This window comes from Sarcophilus harrisii, chromosome 2 (genome assembly GCF_902635505.1).
Source record: "Sarcophilus harrisii chromosome 2, mSarHar1.11, whole genome shotgun sequence".
In the NCBI taxonomy this organism is placed as follows: Eukaryota; Metazoa; Chordata; class Mammalia; order Dasyuromorphia; family Dasyuridae; genus Sarcophilus; species Sarcophilus harrisii.
In genome coordinates, this window is record NC_045427.1 from 287477237 (window position 1) to 287495781 (window position 18545).

An 18545-nucleotide genomic window follows, 5' to 3' on the forward strand; every position below is an offset into this window, starting at 1 on the left:
AAGATTAATGTCTTTTTTTGAATTCTAGCTAGCACTGAGTAACAGTCAGAAAACAAAATAACTTGAGAAATAGTATCCAGTTGACAGTTGCTTCTGTATCTCTGCCAAGAAAACCCAATGGACAGTATGGTCCATAGGAATTAATTAGCTATACTAGCTATCTCAGTGGGTTGTTGTGATCAAATGAGAAAAAAGATATATGAAGTGCTTTGTAACTTCTATTTAAATATAAATTATCATTATTTCACTATTATTTTTATTCATAGATATTCTAAAAGTTTTTATATTATTCTGACTTTTGCTTATCATGAGTCCCATAAGTTGATTACTTATAATAAGCAGTATTTCCTTTTATTTATTTTGTCTTAACCCATAACTCTTCAAGCAAGTACCTCAAGTGAGAGAAGGAATATTAATATCCCATTTTGTCTGATGTTTATTGATTCCTAAAAAAAAAAAAAAAAAAAAATGAGTTGGTGAAACAAAATCCAGCCTTTAGGCCTGTTCTTTAATGTCTTCTGCACATGTATAAATTACCTAAGATCCTTCAAGGCATATGATCCAAAGACTTGTTTATTCTGTTTACTGATCTGCTGAGTTTTGATGTTAAGTAAGGTTTAAAATAGTGAGAAATATTTACGGTGTATGCTATTGTCATGAAAAAGATTCTGTTGCAGTCTCCATGACAGAATGAGGTGTTAGTGTGAAAAAGAAATTTTCCAAATGCCACTTTTCACAGGTGACATTGTTCTAATTATATCAAGTCCCAGAACACTATAATACATCTCTACTGAAATCCAATGCATTGTGAGATTGGTGTAAAACCATCTTCACTTAAAAAATAAATAATCTGCTATGACATGCAGCCAGATAGATAGCCATTCAAAGTAATCCAGTAACATTCTCAAAGACATATGTACATAACACTTTTTTGCTATAACTTAAATTTCAATACAGACTTACCTGATCATAGCTGCTTCTTGCTTTCTCTCTGCTTTCTATGTAGAGCTGGAGTCATAGAGTATAGTGTTCTTTAAATAATCTTTGTGGGAATGGATACAGAATGGCTAGCAAAATCATAGAATGGAACATAACCAATCATATGATTCCAGGGAAGGAGAAAAGAGGCATGAAAGAGGGAAGACCTAAAAAATGTAAGACATTCCATAATGAATCTGACCAGTGGTCTTTCCAGACTTCATATATCTGTGTGCATACATATGTGTAAAAACACTAAAGTCTTCTGGTATTTCATTGTGGTGTAGTGGTGTCTTGGATTCTTGAAGATTATGACAGTGAAACCTAAACTTTAAACAGCTTTATTAAGGTGTAAAGGCTTCAAATTGTGGTGAATGATACATCTCTTATTTGCTGATCAGATTAGATAGATAGCTGGATGTGTCAAGTATTAGCTAAATGTAGGATATGTAATTGTAAGTAAAAAAGACAAACTATTCTCTTTTTAAATAGCCTTTTATTTTTAATATATGCAAAGATAGTTTTCAACATTCACCCTTGCAAAACCTTGTGTTCCAATTTTTTCTCCCTCCTCCATGGACAGCAAGTAATTCTATATATGTTAAACATGAACAATTCTTCTACACATTTCCACATTTATTATGCTGCACAAGAAAAGTCAGATCAAAAAGAAAAAAAAATGAGAGAAAACAAAAAGCGAGCAAATGGCATTATAAAAGATTGAAAATACTATGTTGTGAAACACATATGGTTCCCACAGTCTTCTCTCTGGATGCAGATGGCTCTCCATCACAAGTCTATTGGAATTGGCCTGAATAACTTCATTGTTGAAAAGAGCCATGTCCAGTACAGTTAATCATCATGTAATCTTGTGGTTCTTTTGGTGCTACTCACTTCACTCAGCATCAGTTCATGTAAGTCTCTCCAGGCCTCTCTAAAATCATCCTGCTGATCATTTCTTACAGAACAATAATATTCCATAATATTCATATACCACAGCTTGTTCAATCATTCTCCAACTGATGAACATCCACTCAGTTTCCAGTTTCTAGCCACTACAAAAAGGGCTGCCACAAACATTTTTGCACATACAGGTCCTTTTCCTCCTTTAAGATCTCTTTGGAACACAGGCCCAGTAGAAACACTACTGGGTCAAAAGGTATACACTGTTTGTTAACCCTTTAAGGATAGTTCCAAATCGCTCTCCAGAATTTTTGAACCAATTCACAGCTCTACCAACAATGTATCAGTGTCCCAGTTTTCCCACATCACCTCCAATATTCGTCATTATCTTTTCCTGTCATCTTAGCCATTCTGAGAGATGTGGAGTGGTACCTCAGAGTTGTCTTAATTTCCTTTCTGTGAAAAATAGTGTATTAGAGCCTTTTATATTATAGATGGTTTTAATTTCTTCAAGACAAACTATTCTCAAGGAGCATGTATTTTTAATGGGGGAGGGTAGCACACAAAAGAGATCTAGAAGGCAGGTGGTATAGGGTAGAGAGCAGGGAACTATATTGGAGAAGATGGTAAATCTGTAGAAAAGTATATATGCATGGCCTAACCATTCCATCAGATGGTGATCCCAGGCAGGAACTTAACCAATTAGAGGAGATGACTGCAGGAATAGTGGCATCACTAAGATCAGAAGGCTGCTGCAGAGAAGTTAAAAAAAAAAAATCTAGGAAATCAAACATGGAAGCAGGAGAGAAATCAGCATGAATATGACTCTAAACTCCTGGAGATCATTATCCAAACTCTATTGCCCATTCTTCATGACCTTGATTTCTCATTTCCCATCCTCTTCAACCCCTCTACCCCAAAGTTTTGACCAAATATTACCAGTTCTTCCACTATGCCATTTCCCTTTCTTTAATCTGCTTCTCTCCCACTCATGGCTAGCTCTTATTAAAACCTGGTTTTTCCCTGATGACAGTCTCTCTGGCCATTCTTCTAGTATTAGGTGTTCTTTTGCTCATTCTCTTTGGCTCATTGATAAGAGGTGGGAGAGTTGCTGCATACTGCCCTTTAGGCTTTCCCCTTCTATCATTTCTCTTTTTTTGAAGTTCAAGCTATTCATAGCCAGTCAGAATTCTACTAGCCATTTTCTACAGATCTGCAAGGCATTCCCTTTCCTTCTGAAGCAAATTTGATACCTGGCTTACAATTTCTTTCTCCTCCTTAACTCTTGCCCTCACAATAGGAATCTTCAACATTTATATCAACCCCCCCCCCAACATCCTAACCATTCATTTCCTCAACATCCTAACCATGCATTTCCTCAACCTCCTCACTTGTCACAAACTATTCTACTTATCCACCGACTTCAACTACGCTTGAAATTGGTCATATCGTTGATCTTGCTATTACCCACTAATATACCATCTCCATCTTCAAGAGTTCAAGAAATTCCTTTATCCAGCCATAATCCATTGGGTTTTTTTTAACCTATCTTTCTGTCTTCTCTTATATAACCCTATTCTTCAGTCACATTGTGACCCCCAATCTCTTTAACTATTTTTATTTTTTATTTTTAGTATTTTATTTTTTAACTATTTTATTTTTATCTTTCCCAGGATCTCTTCTCTATATAGGCCACTCTTTCCTTCTCTCTTAATTCAACTCTATACTGTTCTTTTCTCTTGAATTCTTAATGTCCTTATTATTTGACTGATTACACCCACCTAAGCCTCAAGGATTACACCCACCATCCACTCCTACACATATGCTGCTGAATGAAAATAGAGAAAATCACATAATTATTCTAACTAGTTTCACTATAAACTTCACTATACCTTCAACTGCTGTTGGGTACTACCACCGTATGTCTCTTTTCAACACACTGTCTCACTATCCATTATAGCTCTTCTAAACCTTTTCATCTCTTTTCAAATATCTCATAACTCCCCTTTCCCTCATGCCTTACAATCTGGCTTCCAATCTTCTTGTTCTGTAATGTTTTTCTTCTTTATAAATATAATAATAATGGTTCTCTCTGGGAGAGAGGTTACTCAGGGAAGTTTTCTGGAGGTGGCCTTAGTTTCAGTTGAAAGTAAAAATCACCCAAACGCAGCCAGGTGATAAAAGTTCAGATCTTTTATTGTCTCCAATATGGTGCAGTTAGTTTTCTTAGAGGCCTCTCTCTCTCTCTCCTTGATTCTAAGAGATTTTGCAGCTTTGTCTTTTGCTTCTGCCTCTGTTCCTTCTGCTTCCATCCAGCACCAAGGTGGAAGATGAAAATGAATCTCTCTTGCCTCGGAAAGAGGGCTTGTGGGCTTCCTCCCAGAGTGTTCCTCTCCAATCCCAGTCAGTGTTGCGAAGTAACTCTCCTTGACTGGCTCCCTGAAGCTCTATGCTCCTTCTCCAAGAGTGGGATTGTGGGATATCTCCCAGTGTGCTCTCTGGCCCTAAGAACTTTTTTTTTTTATTTAATAGCCTTTTATTTACAGGTCATATATATGGGTAACTTTACAGCATTAACAATTGCCAAACCTCTTGTTCCAATTTTTCACCTCTTACTCCCCACCCCCTCCCCCAGATGGCAGGATGACCAGTAGATGTTAAATATATTTAAATATAAAATTAGATACACAATAAGTATACATGACCAAACCGTTATTTTGCTGTACAAAAAAAATCAGACTCTGAAATATTGTACAATTAGCTTGTGAAGGAAATCAAAAATGCAGGTGGGCATAAATATGGGAATTGGGAATTCAATGTAATGGTTTTTAGTCATCTCCCAGAATTCTTTCTCTGGGTGTAGCTGGTTTAGTTCATTACTGCTCCATTGGAAATGATTTGGTTGATCTCATTGCTGAGGATGGCTAGGTCCATCACAAACTGGTCATCTCCTGGTCCTGCTCATTTCATTCAGCATCAGTTCGCGTAAGTCTCTCCAGGCCTTTCTGAAATCATCCTGTTGGTCATTTCTTACAGAACAATAATATTCCATAATATTCATATACCACAATTTATTCAGCCATTCTCCAACTGATGGACATCCATTCAGTTTCCAGTTTCTAGCCACTACAAAAAGGGCTGCCACAAACATTCGTGCACATACAGGTCCCTTTCCCTTCTTTATAATCTCTTTGGGATATAATCCCAGTAGTAACACTGCTGGATCAAAGGGTATGCACAGTTTGATAACTTTTTGAGCATAGTTCCAAACTACTCTCCAAAATGGTTGGATTCGTTCACAACTCCACCAACAATGCATCAATGTCCCAGTTTTCCCGCATCCCCTCCAACAATCATCATTATTTTTTCCTGTCATCTTAGCCAATCTGACAGGTGTGTAGTGGTATCTTAGAGTTGTCTTAATTTGCATTTCTCTGATTAATAATTAATTGGAGCATCTTTTCATATGACTAGAAATAGTTTCAATTTCTTCATCTGAGAGTTGTCTGTTCATATCCTTTGACCATTTTTCAATTGGAGAATGGCTTGATTTTTTATAAATTAGAGTTAATTCTCTATATATTTTGGAAATGATGGCCCTAAGAACTTCAAGGGAGGTGTAAATTTGGATATCTCATACTAAACCCCGAAATCTCCCAAACATGTGAACTCCAATGAGTACTTAAATATTTTTTGCTTATATGAACTCTCTAAAGGTGTGAACACAAGCATGGTTTCTATCAGTTGTACTTAGTACCTTGTTTCAAGTTCTGGCCCATAACATCTCCTTGTAGGATCAGATCAATCATACTGAACCATGCTAAATTAGATAATTATTGTCTCTATCAACTCTAATGACTTAATAGTTTGTAAAGATTACAACATTGTTCTGTTGAAATGATTTTCTTCAAAGTTATTAATAATCTCTTAGTTAATAAAGCCAGTATTTTTTTCAATTCTCATTTTCCTTGACCTCTCTGTAGTTTTTCATGCTGTTGATGATGCTCTCCTCCTTGGTACTCTCCTATGTTTTTGGGACAACACTAGCTACAAGTTCTCCTTCCACCTCTCTTGACTGTTCTGTCTCTTTTGTTGAATCTTCCTCCTGATTACTTTTTTTAAACATGGGTGTCCCTAAGGATTCTATCTTAAGCCTCTTACATTTTTCCTTTGCTTCACTTGGTGATCTCATCAGTTCCTATGGATTTAATATGCTTATGACTCTTGAACTGTTTTCTGTGCTGACGTCTAGTCTCACATCTCCACCTGCCTTACAGATGTCTACTGGACATCTAGTTCAAGATATCTGAAACTTAACCTGTTCAAAACAGAACTCGTTATCTTTAATCCTGAGTTCTCCTCCCATCTTATTGTAGAGGGCAGCACCACCCTCCCAGTCCCCTAGGTTCACAAGCTAGGAATTTTCCTAGATTCCTCACTAAATCTCTATCTCTAACCTCATCCAAGTTGTTGCCAAGGCCTGCCAATTTCACCTTTTGGACATCCCTTGAATGTACCTCTTTATCTCTTCTCATAGGGCACCATTTTAGTGCAAGCTTTCCTTTCTTCATTCCTTGATTATTGCACAAATCTGTGGATGAGTCTGCCTGCCCCATGTCTCTCCTCACTCTAATTCATTCTCATTTAACTACTACAGTGATCAGATCAATCTAATTTTCACTGATTGGCCAGTAATAGGTCCTAGCCCAAGCCTCAGTTGCTCATTGTCCCCATTTTGATGGGTCAGAGTGAGTGTAAATAGCACTTGTTTCTGTTCTGCTCAGAAATTCTGAAGATCTTCCCCACCAAGATTGATTCATTTTATAAGGGCAAACTAGTCATCTTTTGCCTCAGTTCCTATGTAGCCTTTAATTATAGCATGGGTGTTGCCTTACATAAACAGACCTGGAAAGATCTTAGCTTAAAAATTGCCAAGGTCTCCCCTTGCAACCATTGGGGCAATCACTAGTTGCCTGGATGTATGATTTGCCACTGGACTTCAAATGACTGGAGGAGAGAGTGAATCTGACTTTGCACATCTTTGGGTCACTCAAATACAGGCCACTTGCAAATCAAGACATTACCCTTCTGATATCATTTTTTTTTTTTTTAGAACAAAGGACAAAACAACAACCAAGTGATTTTTCTGAAGCACAGGTCCAATTCTCAGAACAAACAATCTGTGGTTTGCCTCCAGGAGCAAATCCAAAAAGCTGTTTGCCATTCACAGTTCTTTATAACCACTCCCTATTGTCTTTGCAGACTTCTCACACTTTATCACTGAACATAAGCTCTTCATCTAGTGACAGTGGCCTCCTAGTTGTTCCACACTCGCTCCATCTCTCAGCTCTGAGTATTCTCTTTGGCTGTCTCACATGCCTGAAACGCTTTTTCTCTTTCACCTCCCTGCTCACCTCCTGGCTTCTTTTAATTTCCATCTAAAATTTCACCCTCTACAGAATGCCTTTCCATACAACTCCTCTTAATTCCTTCTGTTAATTATTTCCTGTTTATCTTGTGTGTAGCTTATTTCATATATATTTATTTGCCTGTGATCTTCCTCATTAAGTTGTAAGCTTCTTAAAATCAAAGCCTTTCTCTTTTTTTTGATCAGATACTTCTTGATTATAGTTGTCTTGTGCAGACAGATTAGAGAGGCATCTCTGGAGTGAGAGGTTCATTTGTGAGAAAATAAAAAAGATGAAATATGTAGAGGTCAACCAGCTGGTTGGTTTCCAAATGATAATTTTTTTTGTCCCTAGAAACTCTTGAATTTTCTTTTAAGTTATGCATGACTTTAGATCTGCATCAATAGAGGGCATAAACACATTGAGTTTTCTACTACATGATGATCAACAAATGTATGTTAAGATAGTTATATTAGTACAGAGAATACCCATGCTTAATCACATCCTGGACTTACTAAAATATGGGAGAATTATAAAACAAAACAAAACATAGTCCCTGCCCCTAGGGAACTAACAACCTAGCAGAAAAATTAAGATTTTATGTCAAGAACTACAATGTAGATCATGTTTAGAGCCTATTTCAGAAGTTTACATTTGCTTTGTGTTTGTTAAAGGATGTAGATATCAATTCTCCCAAGATTGAGGAGAAAATGTAAGGTGATGGTGTTATTTCTGTTTTCTTAAAAGATAAACTTGTCCAGGAACTTGATTAAAAAAAAAATTCAGTATTGAGAGATTTGTACTACTAATATAAAAATATATAAGATGAATATTATATTTTTCATGTTCTGATGTTTAAAGATAAAAGCAATAGTTAGTCAAGAAGGATGACTAAGCAAATTTTCTTATGATTAAGCATAAAGAGCAGCTAAGTGGTACAGTGGGTAGATTGCTAGTTCTGAAGTTCAGGAAGTATTTGCCTTGGTTTCTCATTTGTAAAATGAGCTGGAGAAGGAAATGGCAAACAAATTCAATATTTCTGCCAAGAAAACTCCAGATGGAGTCATGATTCTAGACACGACTGAACAAACCACAACCTGCTTCAAGAGTTAATTCCAGTGGTTCCTAGCAATATGGAGAATACCTTCTCAATAGCAGGTACTGAAGCCATGAAGATTGTAATTAAGAGCTTTAAACTTTAAAGCGCTATTTAAAAATCACTATAACTAATACAGCATAACTAATATGTTAAATATGAATATGACATGTAGTGTTGTCTTTCTAGCATTGCAAAGTATAGAGATGTAAATTCTACACTAATCTTAGGGGATTTCATTAACAACTTGGAGACCAGAAAAGACCTTATATTGAAGGTGGCACTTCAGCTGGATTTTGAAGGAAATTAGGGCTTCTAAAAAGTGAAGGTGAAGAGAGAATGCATTTTAGGTATGAGGGACAGTCCATGTAAAGGAGATTGGACTGTCATGTGAAACAGCAAGAAAACTAGTTTGGCTGATAGAATGGGATGGGATTGGGTTGTGGAGGGTGCTGAAACCCAAATAGCAGTTTACATTTGATCCTAGAATCTATAGGAAACCATTATATTTTGAGTTGGGAAATGATGTGCTCAGACCTGTGCAGGAAAAAGACTTATGGCATGGAGACAAGTTACAATGAAGGCTATTTCAAAGATCCTGATTGGAGATGATCAGTAGTTGAAGTAGGATGTGAAACCAAAAAAAGAAGATATACGTGAGAGATGTTTGCAAAGTAGAAACAAAATGTTGATAATTGATTGAATATGTGAGTTGAGGGAAAGTTTGACCTAGGTGACTTTTAAGGGGTTGTGACCTTAACAAAAATAGGGAAGTTCAGAAGGAGGAGGGGACTAATAGCCTTGGAGTGTAACTATAATGAACCAATAGGAATCTGAACAGTGATCAGACCGAGTGAAAATTCAGAGAGAAAAGTGGTCAGCAGTGTCAGATTTTGTTGAGAGGTGAGGAAAAGATGAGGACTGAGAAAAGGCTATCACATTTGATAATTAAGAGATTATTGGTAACTTTTTATTTTGGCCAGCAAAGTTTCTTACTTTATTTCTTTCTCTCTGCCTTCCTGTTCCACTTCCCAAGACAACAAGCAATCTGATATAGGTAATACACATAGAGTCATTTTAAATATATTTCCATATTAGTCATGTTGTAAAAAAAAAAAAATAAGACCAAAAGGGAAAAAGAAAGAAAGATAAAAATACATATTTTGATCCATATTCAGTTTCCGTAAGTCTCTCTTTGTAGATGTGGATGGTATTTTCTATCCCATCTATTGGAATTGTCTTGGATTAGTTTATTGCTGAGAAAGACTGTCTATCATAGTTGAGTCTCACATAATCTTGCTGTTATTGTGTTCAGTGTCCTCCTAGTCCTGCTTACTTCATTCAACATCAGTTCATATAAATCTTTCTAGGCCTCTCTGAAATCAACGTGCTCATCCTTTATAGAACAATAATATTCCATTACATTCATATTTTACAACTTATTCAGCCATTCCCCAGTTGATGGGTATCCACTCAATTTCCAGTTCCTTGCTGCCATGAAAAGAGTGACTACAAACATTTTTTGCACATGTGGGTCCTTTCCCCTCTTTTCTGATCTCTTTGGGATTCAAACCCAATAGTGATGCTGCTGGATCAAAGAGTATGCTTGATTTTATAGCCCCCTGGACATAGTTTCAAATTGTTCTTCAGAATGGTTGAATTGGTTCATAACTCTATTAATAACTTTGGAGAGAGCAATTTCAATGAAACAATAAGATTGCAAGTTGAGTTGCAAAAAATTAAGAAGTGAGTGAGAAGGGAGAGAAGAAATAGTATCAATAAAGTTATGATGAGTAAATGAGTTAATAAAAACAGTAAAAATAAAAGCTAATGACATTAGGAGATGTAAGTTTAGTGAGGATTTTTAAAGATAGGAAAAATAGGTGTGTTAGTAGACAATAGAGAAGTAGGTAGTATTTATGGATGTTAAAATTTATTAAGGTAGTGATGATTGTAGGGAACAGTCAACTGGAAAAGACAACTGGTTGAGATCAAGGTAAAAATAGAAAAAAGGTCACATTTCATTAGAAACTAGAAAAAAAAAGAGAATGAGAGGACAGTATAAGTGATGACGTTTCTGTCCTATCATAATTTTTATTATTTTAATTAGAGTTGTTATATTTACTGAAAAAAGTATCCTAATCATTTTAGGAGTAGGATTTTTTTGTAGCAACTTTTACCAGTATTTTCCTTCAATTATTTTAATGCTGCCTCTGAACCTGTTTTCATTTATTCATTTCAACTAATGTTAATGAGATGATAGGTTAATGGCAATAATAGGGAGGATAGAGAGATATTCAAAGATAAGATATAGTCTTTATAGCCTTGTGAGAGTGGTAAAATATAAACATAGAGAAATGTGAGATGAATAAGAGAATAAAATACCCATGAGATTGGATTCTAGCCAGGGAAGTCATGGATAACTTTATAGAAATGAATGGCATTTTAGCTAGGCATTGAAAAATATTAAGATTTCCATAAACAAATATCATAGAAGATATGGAACAGGATGAACAAAGGTATAGATCATGTTAGCCTAGGATAAATTTGAGGAATGGCAAATAGAATGGAGTTATTGGAATATAGAATATGTATATGAAGGGAGAACAGAGTGAAATAAAGTTTGAGTGATAGGTTGGCGCTAGATTATGGAAGGTCTTAATTGCCAAGTCAAGGAGTTGAAGCACCTTAATTGAACTGTTCTGGATTCAGGCTTATTCTTATTTTGTTCAAGTGTAGGATAATGCTTTATATATGTTTTATTTTATTATTTTATTTAAATATTTATTTTTATTTATTTTATTTCTATTTATATGTTTTCTATTTTATTCTTTTTGTGATAATTAATATTGACTATTTATTTTTTGACCTTTTGGGTATAGTAACCCTTCAGGTAGGCTTCTCTAGAGAATAGTAAGCCCTGGCTCCCAGATATCTTTTCTGAGCAATAATTGCTAATTTAGAATCCATCGTATTTTGTATGTCTTCCCCTTTCTCAAAATAACACAGTAAAGCTTATCTCTTTTTTTTGTCTCATTCAAGTAGCTTTGTGATATTTTCTTGTCCTTTCCCCCCATAATCCTCTCGGCTTGTTTTTTTATAATCTAAAAGAGTTTAATGGCAATGTTCAATCCTATCAAGTTGAAAATGCATTTTATCTTCTAAATTATTTATAAATATTTTAGCCCATACCCTTTATTTCTTCTCTAAGCTATGCTTCTATCTTAAATCTTCCTTCCCCATCTCATAGTGATTTGACATCTTTTTAAAAGATCCCCGTGCTGTGAAATATTGTCAGACTCTTCCTGAAATTTTAAAGTGTCTCATTCTTGACCATGTACTTATTTGCCCTTTTAAAAAAATTATAGGTGATATATTTCCCTTTACAAAAGTTATTCAGTCTCTTCACTGATATGTTATATCTGAAATGTTCAGTGATGCTACTCTTTATTTTAGATTCCACCAGATAATCTACTATGAAAAGAATATTTACTCATCAGTAGTACTGAGAGAGGACACAGTCAGAGTAAGAGGAGTGAAGCACGGGTGGAATGTAATAGCACTAAAGAAGGTTGAGGTGTCAGTGAGACAAGTCCAAAATCAGGCATGTGAAAGTATCCCCTTCCTAATTTGTCATATCAGGTATTCTTTGCATTAATGTAATTTATAAGAATCTATTTCCATGGCTGTTAATATTTTTGTGAGTTTACATTGAAAAATAAGTTATATAAAATGTTAATTTTTGTTAACAGGATAGCACACAATTGTGGGTAGAAAATAAAGGTGATAATGCAAAGTATAGTGTATAAAAGATATAGTTTGAAATATGTAAAGGTATAATTATTATCTTTGAGGAACTTGCATATCTGAGGTGAAGTGATCTATAAATACAAAAGAATTCCATACTCTATAAAAGAAACAGGAAAAACTATCATGACATAACATGTATGCATACATGCATACATTTACATCTGTGCATATGTGTGTGTGTGTGTGTGCATGCATATACATATGAAGCAATAATGCCTTTTAAAATGTTACTATATATTTGCTTTTCATTTTTGTCTTTTTACTATGGAGAATTATGCATATAATTTTAAAATTTAGTATTTTGAAATCATAGTATTTATAGTAAGATATAATATTTATGTGAGAACTACAAAATAATCTATATATTTTAATTTATTAAAATTTTACTGTTTTATTCCTTCTCTTTGTTTACCAAGTGCCTGTTTAGTAAGATACTAGAATGTTTATTGAATACCTTGTTTTTAAAACTGTAAAACATAGACTGAATTGTATATATTATTCTTCTTGTCATGTGTATTAAATCGCTGTTTCTGTGTTAACTCTGTTTAATTGTCATTTTTAGTTAATTTTTTTTTTTTACCATTTTCACTATTACCTCATTTTTATATTTCATTAGATACAAATTTGAAAATTCAATCAACAGTAGAGTGCCTTGCTTTTTATGTGTGTGGCAAATTTTCTTTCTCTCCTACAGAGATATGACAGAAGTCGTTCATATTAAAGATAGAAAGGAAGCTATTCATGAATTAAAATATTCACCAGATGGAACTTTCCTTGCTGTTGGATCAAATGACAGCTCAGTTGATATTTATGGAGTTGTCCAGCGGTACAAAAAAGTTGGAGAATGTGTTGGATCTCTTAGTTTCATTACTCATTTGGATTGGTCTTCAGACAGTAGATATTTACAGACCAATGATGGAAGTGGAAAAAGACTATTTTATAGGATGCCAAGTAAGGTTTTTTTTTTTTTAAATACACTATATATGTCACAAAGATTTTATGCAATGTTCACAAAATTTTTAAAATTTGTTATCAAAAAGATAAGATAACCAATATTTATTTTTGTGGTTTAATAAAACCACATTGTCTTTGGGGTCTGATTACAGACTAAATTACAACGAAAGACAATTGTAAAACTGAAAGAAATCTTATAAATCACTTAGTTTAACTCACTTATTTCACAGATGAAGGTACATTATAATGGGATCCCTTTGGCAATTAATTAACTAAATCTTTAATAAGATCAAAAATGAACTCACTTTATAATTAATTCAATTGTACAATGAATGTCATTATAGCAGAACTCCACTGTATTTTGGATAGAATTGTAAAATGCTTTTCTTATCTGATATGAACTAAATGATGAAAATTTGATTCAATATATTCAATTGAAAAAATGGATTCAGCTTGGTAAACTTCATAAAGGATAATTTGAAAATAAGTATAACTTATAGTGCAAATTTAAATAAATTTAAATAATATGAACATGGTTTTTTAAATAATTAAATAAAAATGAAGTATAATTATTGTCTGTAATTGGCTAGCTTAGTATAATAGTTAAATAAACTAGTCCTTATTTATAACATAATGAATTTTTTATGTTATATTTTACACCATATTTTTCACTGGCAACTTATATACAAAGAAAATCTGGACTTATGGACAGGGTCCATTAAAATCTCTTGACTTTAAGGTTGATTTTTAACATCCCCTACTTTAATTTGTTAGCTTTTAATTTTGATTACTTTCCTTGAATCTTATTTTTTTAAAAGGTCACTTCCTGGCTTTCCTTTTTTGAGCTCCTGAGTTACTACTGGCCTAGCTCTGCCTTCTCTTCATGAATCAATCCAACACAGACAGTTTTATGTACTCCAATTCTAATAGTGGTTAGTTTTGCTTTCCATGGTAGCCTTGACTACCCTGTGAATATTTGAGTTTTTGAAGAACTGGAAATGGCTGTGTTATCTTCGTTTAATTATTTTATCTCTTAAGCTATCAGCTTTTCCTTCTTCCAAAAATGCACAATCATACTTTTAGAGTTTTCACTCTAACAGGTGGGAAGATTAATAGCATTTAAGATTAGACTAGATGGGGGGGGGGGGAAGCAATTAAAATGAATTTTTTAAATGAAAACAATTTGATTTTATTTTAGGTGGAAAAGAAGTGACAAATAAAGAAGAAATGAAAGGTGTTCAATGGGCTTCATGGACTTGTGTTTCAGGCCTTGAGGTTAATGGAATTTGGCCTAAGTATTCTGATATCAATGATATAAATTCTGTAGATGGAAATTTTATTGGCCAAGTTTTAGTTACAGCTGATGACTATGGAATTATAAAACTATTCCGATATCCTTGTTTAAGAAAAGGTACCTTTTATCAAATATCCTGTCTGTTATTGTTATATACTGTTAAATTCTTTCATGAAATTCAAAGTGTTAATATAAGATTTTACAGCCTTTTTTGAAAATGTTTTTGATTACTTTTTTAAGTAAGAAAAGTAAAAATTATCCTTGAGCAAAATTAGAATGTTAAAACTGGAATTATTTTAATATAACAAAACCATTTTTCATATGTTGGACGCTATAGGAAATTTTACTTCCTGCAAGTTTCATTAAGATGAGAAATAAGGAATGTATATCTATATGCTTGGTGACAGGAAATCACTCTCTTCATCTTTATCTCTTAACTTGAAAAATGTATAATCCATATGAGTATATACTAATAAATTACTGCATTTTTCTTATGAGTTTGTATATTTGTTCATCATGTATTAATTTAACAAAGTTAAATTAGGCACTAATTTAAGGCCAGCAAAATCATTTGTCAAGGCAACCATAAGCAATGAGGAGGTGACAACTAGGTACAATAACCCCCACTGCTTGAATTCTATAAGTTGATCATTTTGTATGGCCCACAAATGATACAAATATCTAAATGGCCCTTGGCAAAAAAGTTCAAACTCCTCCATTTAACGTTCTATCATCTGATGCCACTCTAAATTTCCAGACTCATTTCATTTTCCTCTCCATCACTGCTATTTGCTTCTGACAAACTAGTCTGTTTTTCTACATCGTGAAAATCCCCTAAGTTTGCTCGTCTCCATCTTTTTGATCACATTATACACAATACCTTTCCTGGTACTGTGCCTACTATACATAAGGTGCATATGAAAATCATAACGTAATTGAATTTGAGCCAGACTTCCAAGTTTGCCATTTTAGGATGGTACTGTACTACATTACTCTATATATTGTATTAGAATCCATTTTCTCTTAATTTTATATTCTTTATTGACACAAATAGAAGAAGTTTGTTTTGATATTTTTTTTGTTTTAGAATATATACCCATGTAGCAGTATACTAAATTAGCTTTTATGATGGACACAAGTCTTAAGAAAATTGAGCTCAGAACTAAAAAAAAATTGGTTAACTATTCTAAAATTAATTTATCAAACATGTATTTACCTCCTACTCTGTAAAGTTTCCACCACTAAAGTTTCACATCATTTTTCATGTTTGTGTTGAAATAACCCTGAATTTTTGAAGACAATGCCAGTAGAATTTAAAGCCTGATAGATCTTACCAACCTTGAGAGACTTTGAAATCAGGCAATCTTTTTAATTTAATGTTTCTGAAATTAGGCTTATTTCAAGAGAGAACAGTCTCCCTGTTGATTAAAAAAGTAATGAATTTTTCTACAGTTACTTTTAAGGATCATCTGCTAAGTAAGGTTACAGTTTGTGTTAGTTAAGGTAGTGTGAACACTGTTGAAATCATAGATTCTTGAAATAAGTAGATAAGCATGCAAATGATTAAAAGATACAAAGAAGAATAAGATTCAGACCTGATTTTTTAAAAATATTTAGAGGATAAGATTTAAAATTTTCTTTAGTAGCTACCACAAAATAGAATATAAGTCATAAAAAGGTATAAATCAAAATGTTAGTAAGAAGTCCAAGAGAGAAAGATTAGATGGAGTAAGTCATGAAAGGCTTCAAAAGCAAATTGGTATTTGATGTGTTCCTTGAAGCATGGGTAGAATTTCAACAGAAAGAATTAAGCAAAGCGATTTTTTTGGTTGAGAACTATACTAAATTAAATACTGGGGAAGATAAGTTTAAGTGAGATTTTCTTGTATTTTCTACAGCTTATTATCTTTAGGTAATGAAGACAGAAATGGCTACAATGCATATTACAAAACTAAAAAACAAAGTGTTATGTAAGGTCCAAGCTGAAGGTCATTTATCACAGAGGAGAACATGGAAAAATTCATGGAGGAGGCAAATATTTGGATTGTGTTTTGAAGGATAGATAGAAATTTGGCAGTCATTGAGTGGAGAAAACAGTACCAGGAAAGGTATTGTGTATAATGTGATCAAAAAGATGGAGACGAGCAAACTTAGGGGGTTTTCACGATGTAGAAAAACAGACTAGTTTGTCAGAAGCAAATAGCAGTGATGGAGAGGAAAATGAAATGAGTCTGGAAATTTAGAGTGGCATCAGATAATAGAACGTTAAATAGAGGAGCTTGAACTTTTTTTGCCAAGTGCCATTTAGATATTTGTATCATTTGTGGGGCTACAAAATGATCAACTTATAGAATTCAAGCAGTGGGGGTTATTGTACCTAGTTGTCACCTCATCATTGTTTGTGGTTGCCTTGGCAAATGATTTTGCTATCCTTAACCAGCTCACAGGGCGGCTGTTAACCCACCCTTGTACTAGGTGATATAGGCAATTTGGGGGTGATAGAAAGTCTCTGGAGATGTTTAAGCAGAAGAGTACCATGATTGCAATATTGCATAAGGAAAACAAAGATGACAGTAGTGTGAAGGATAATTTGGAGTAAAAGCAGAAGCATACTTCCCTTTTAGTGCCTATTACTGTAGTTTCTGGGCAGGGGAAATGAAGACTATTAAGGTAGTGAAAGTGAATATATGCTAGTTGGAAGTTTATTATAAGCAAACATTCAGGAAGAGAAATGCTTTGTGTGTCCTTTTTGTTCCATTTTAATAAAAGTTTATTTTGAAAGGCAGGAATATATTTGCTTTGAGACATTTATATTTTCAATAATATACTTTCTCAGTAATAGATATTATAGTTAGGTATAACTAGAAGGATGGGTAGATTAAAGAACATTGAGATAAAACCACTACTAGTTTAGCAATTAGCCAAATTATTTTAAAACCCAAAGTTTATTTAGCCTATTTGTAGAATTATTGTACAATGCCATTTATATTGGTAGATATGATTTTAAATTGTCATGATAATCTAAAATTCCATGTTTAAGAAAACTTAAGCATGTGAGGGTTTTTTTTTCCTTCCAGTGCATCATCACATTCACTTGAGTAGGGGAAAAAACCCTGCAGAAATGAATGAGAATTTTACCTTATTGTATAAGTAATGAATGTTAGATAAATAAGGGAAATGAATTCTATACTTAATGACTATATGATTAACTTAACTAAATTCACATTAAGAATAATACTTAGGTTTTACTTTTTTCAAATAATTGCATAAGGGAACATGTGATACAGTAAAATTTAAATGAACTATAAACCTAATAACCAAACCTTTATCCAGATTTTTCTTTGTTAAATTTTTATGAGAACATATAGAAGATGATAGTATTAGGGACTTAGTTATCTGAAAACCAGAAAATTTTCAATATTTATCCTGAGTCAATGTAAATTTATCTTAATATCATATACTCTTTGCATTTTTTGCTGCTCTATAGCTATAATCATTATATCATTATATCATGTGGATACTGAGGCAAGAATCCACAAAAAAGTTTGCTATACTAAGAAAAATAGAATAATATTCTATTTGCTATATACAAAGAAAAACAGAAAATTTTCAATGAGAGTTAAAAGAAAAAATTCTGTTTAATTTTTAATCCCCAAATTTTACATAAAAATACTCTCTTCCAATTCCTATTTTTGGCTAACTGACATTTAGCTATAAATTTTAAGAAGATATTTATATTAATTCCATAATATGAAATGCATTTAAAAAATCAGAAGAAAGTGTAATAATGATATCAATAGTTATATAGTTCATTATGGTTTTCAAAGCATGTGATTATATATATTACTTCATTTGATATTCATAACACCTGCTATAATGTAGTACTTCTATTTTATAGATTAGAAAATTGTTCATGAATTGTTTCCTATGTGTTGTCTCCCTCATCAGATCATTGCTCATTATTTGCAAAATTTTATGAGAAATAGCATTTTGTTACAAGAAGAATACCCTACTTAGAGTTAGAAGTTTGATTTGATTTTAATAGTTATATACTATCTTTATCAACTGAGAACAAATCCTTTAGTCTTAGTTTCTAAGACAG

The 18545-nt window shown here is 33.3% G+C and overlaps 1 protein-coding gene across 8 annotated transcripts in view; it reads left to right on the top strand.

Moving 5' to 3' along the window:
- Nucleotides 1-18545, top strand: part of EML5 (EMAP like 5) — a 200746-nt gene that overhangs the window by 43798 nt on the left and 138403 nt on the right. For 4 of the 8 annotated variants that reach the window (XM_031952379.1, XM_031952380.1, XM_031952381.1 and 1 more), the window contains 3 exons: nt 11842-12027; nt 12890-13146; nt 14348-14560. In XM_031952379.1, the coding sequence (XP_031808239.1) occupies nt 11842-12027; nt 12890-13146; nt 14348-14560 (656 nt within the window). The remainder of the gene's footprint in view (nt 1-11841; nt 12028-12889; nt 13147-14347; nt 14561-18545) is intronic. The other 4 variants (XM_031952383.1, XM_023501633.2, XM_031952382.1 and 1 more) reach the window with 1 other exon arrangement.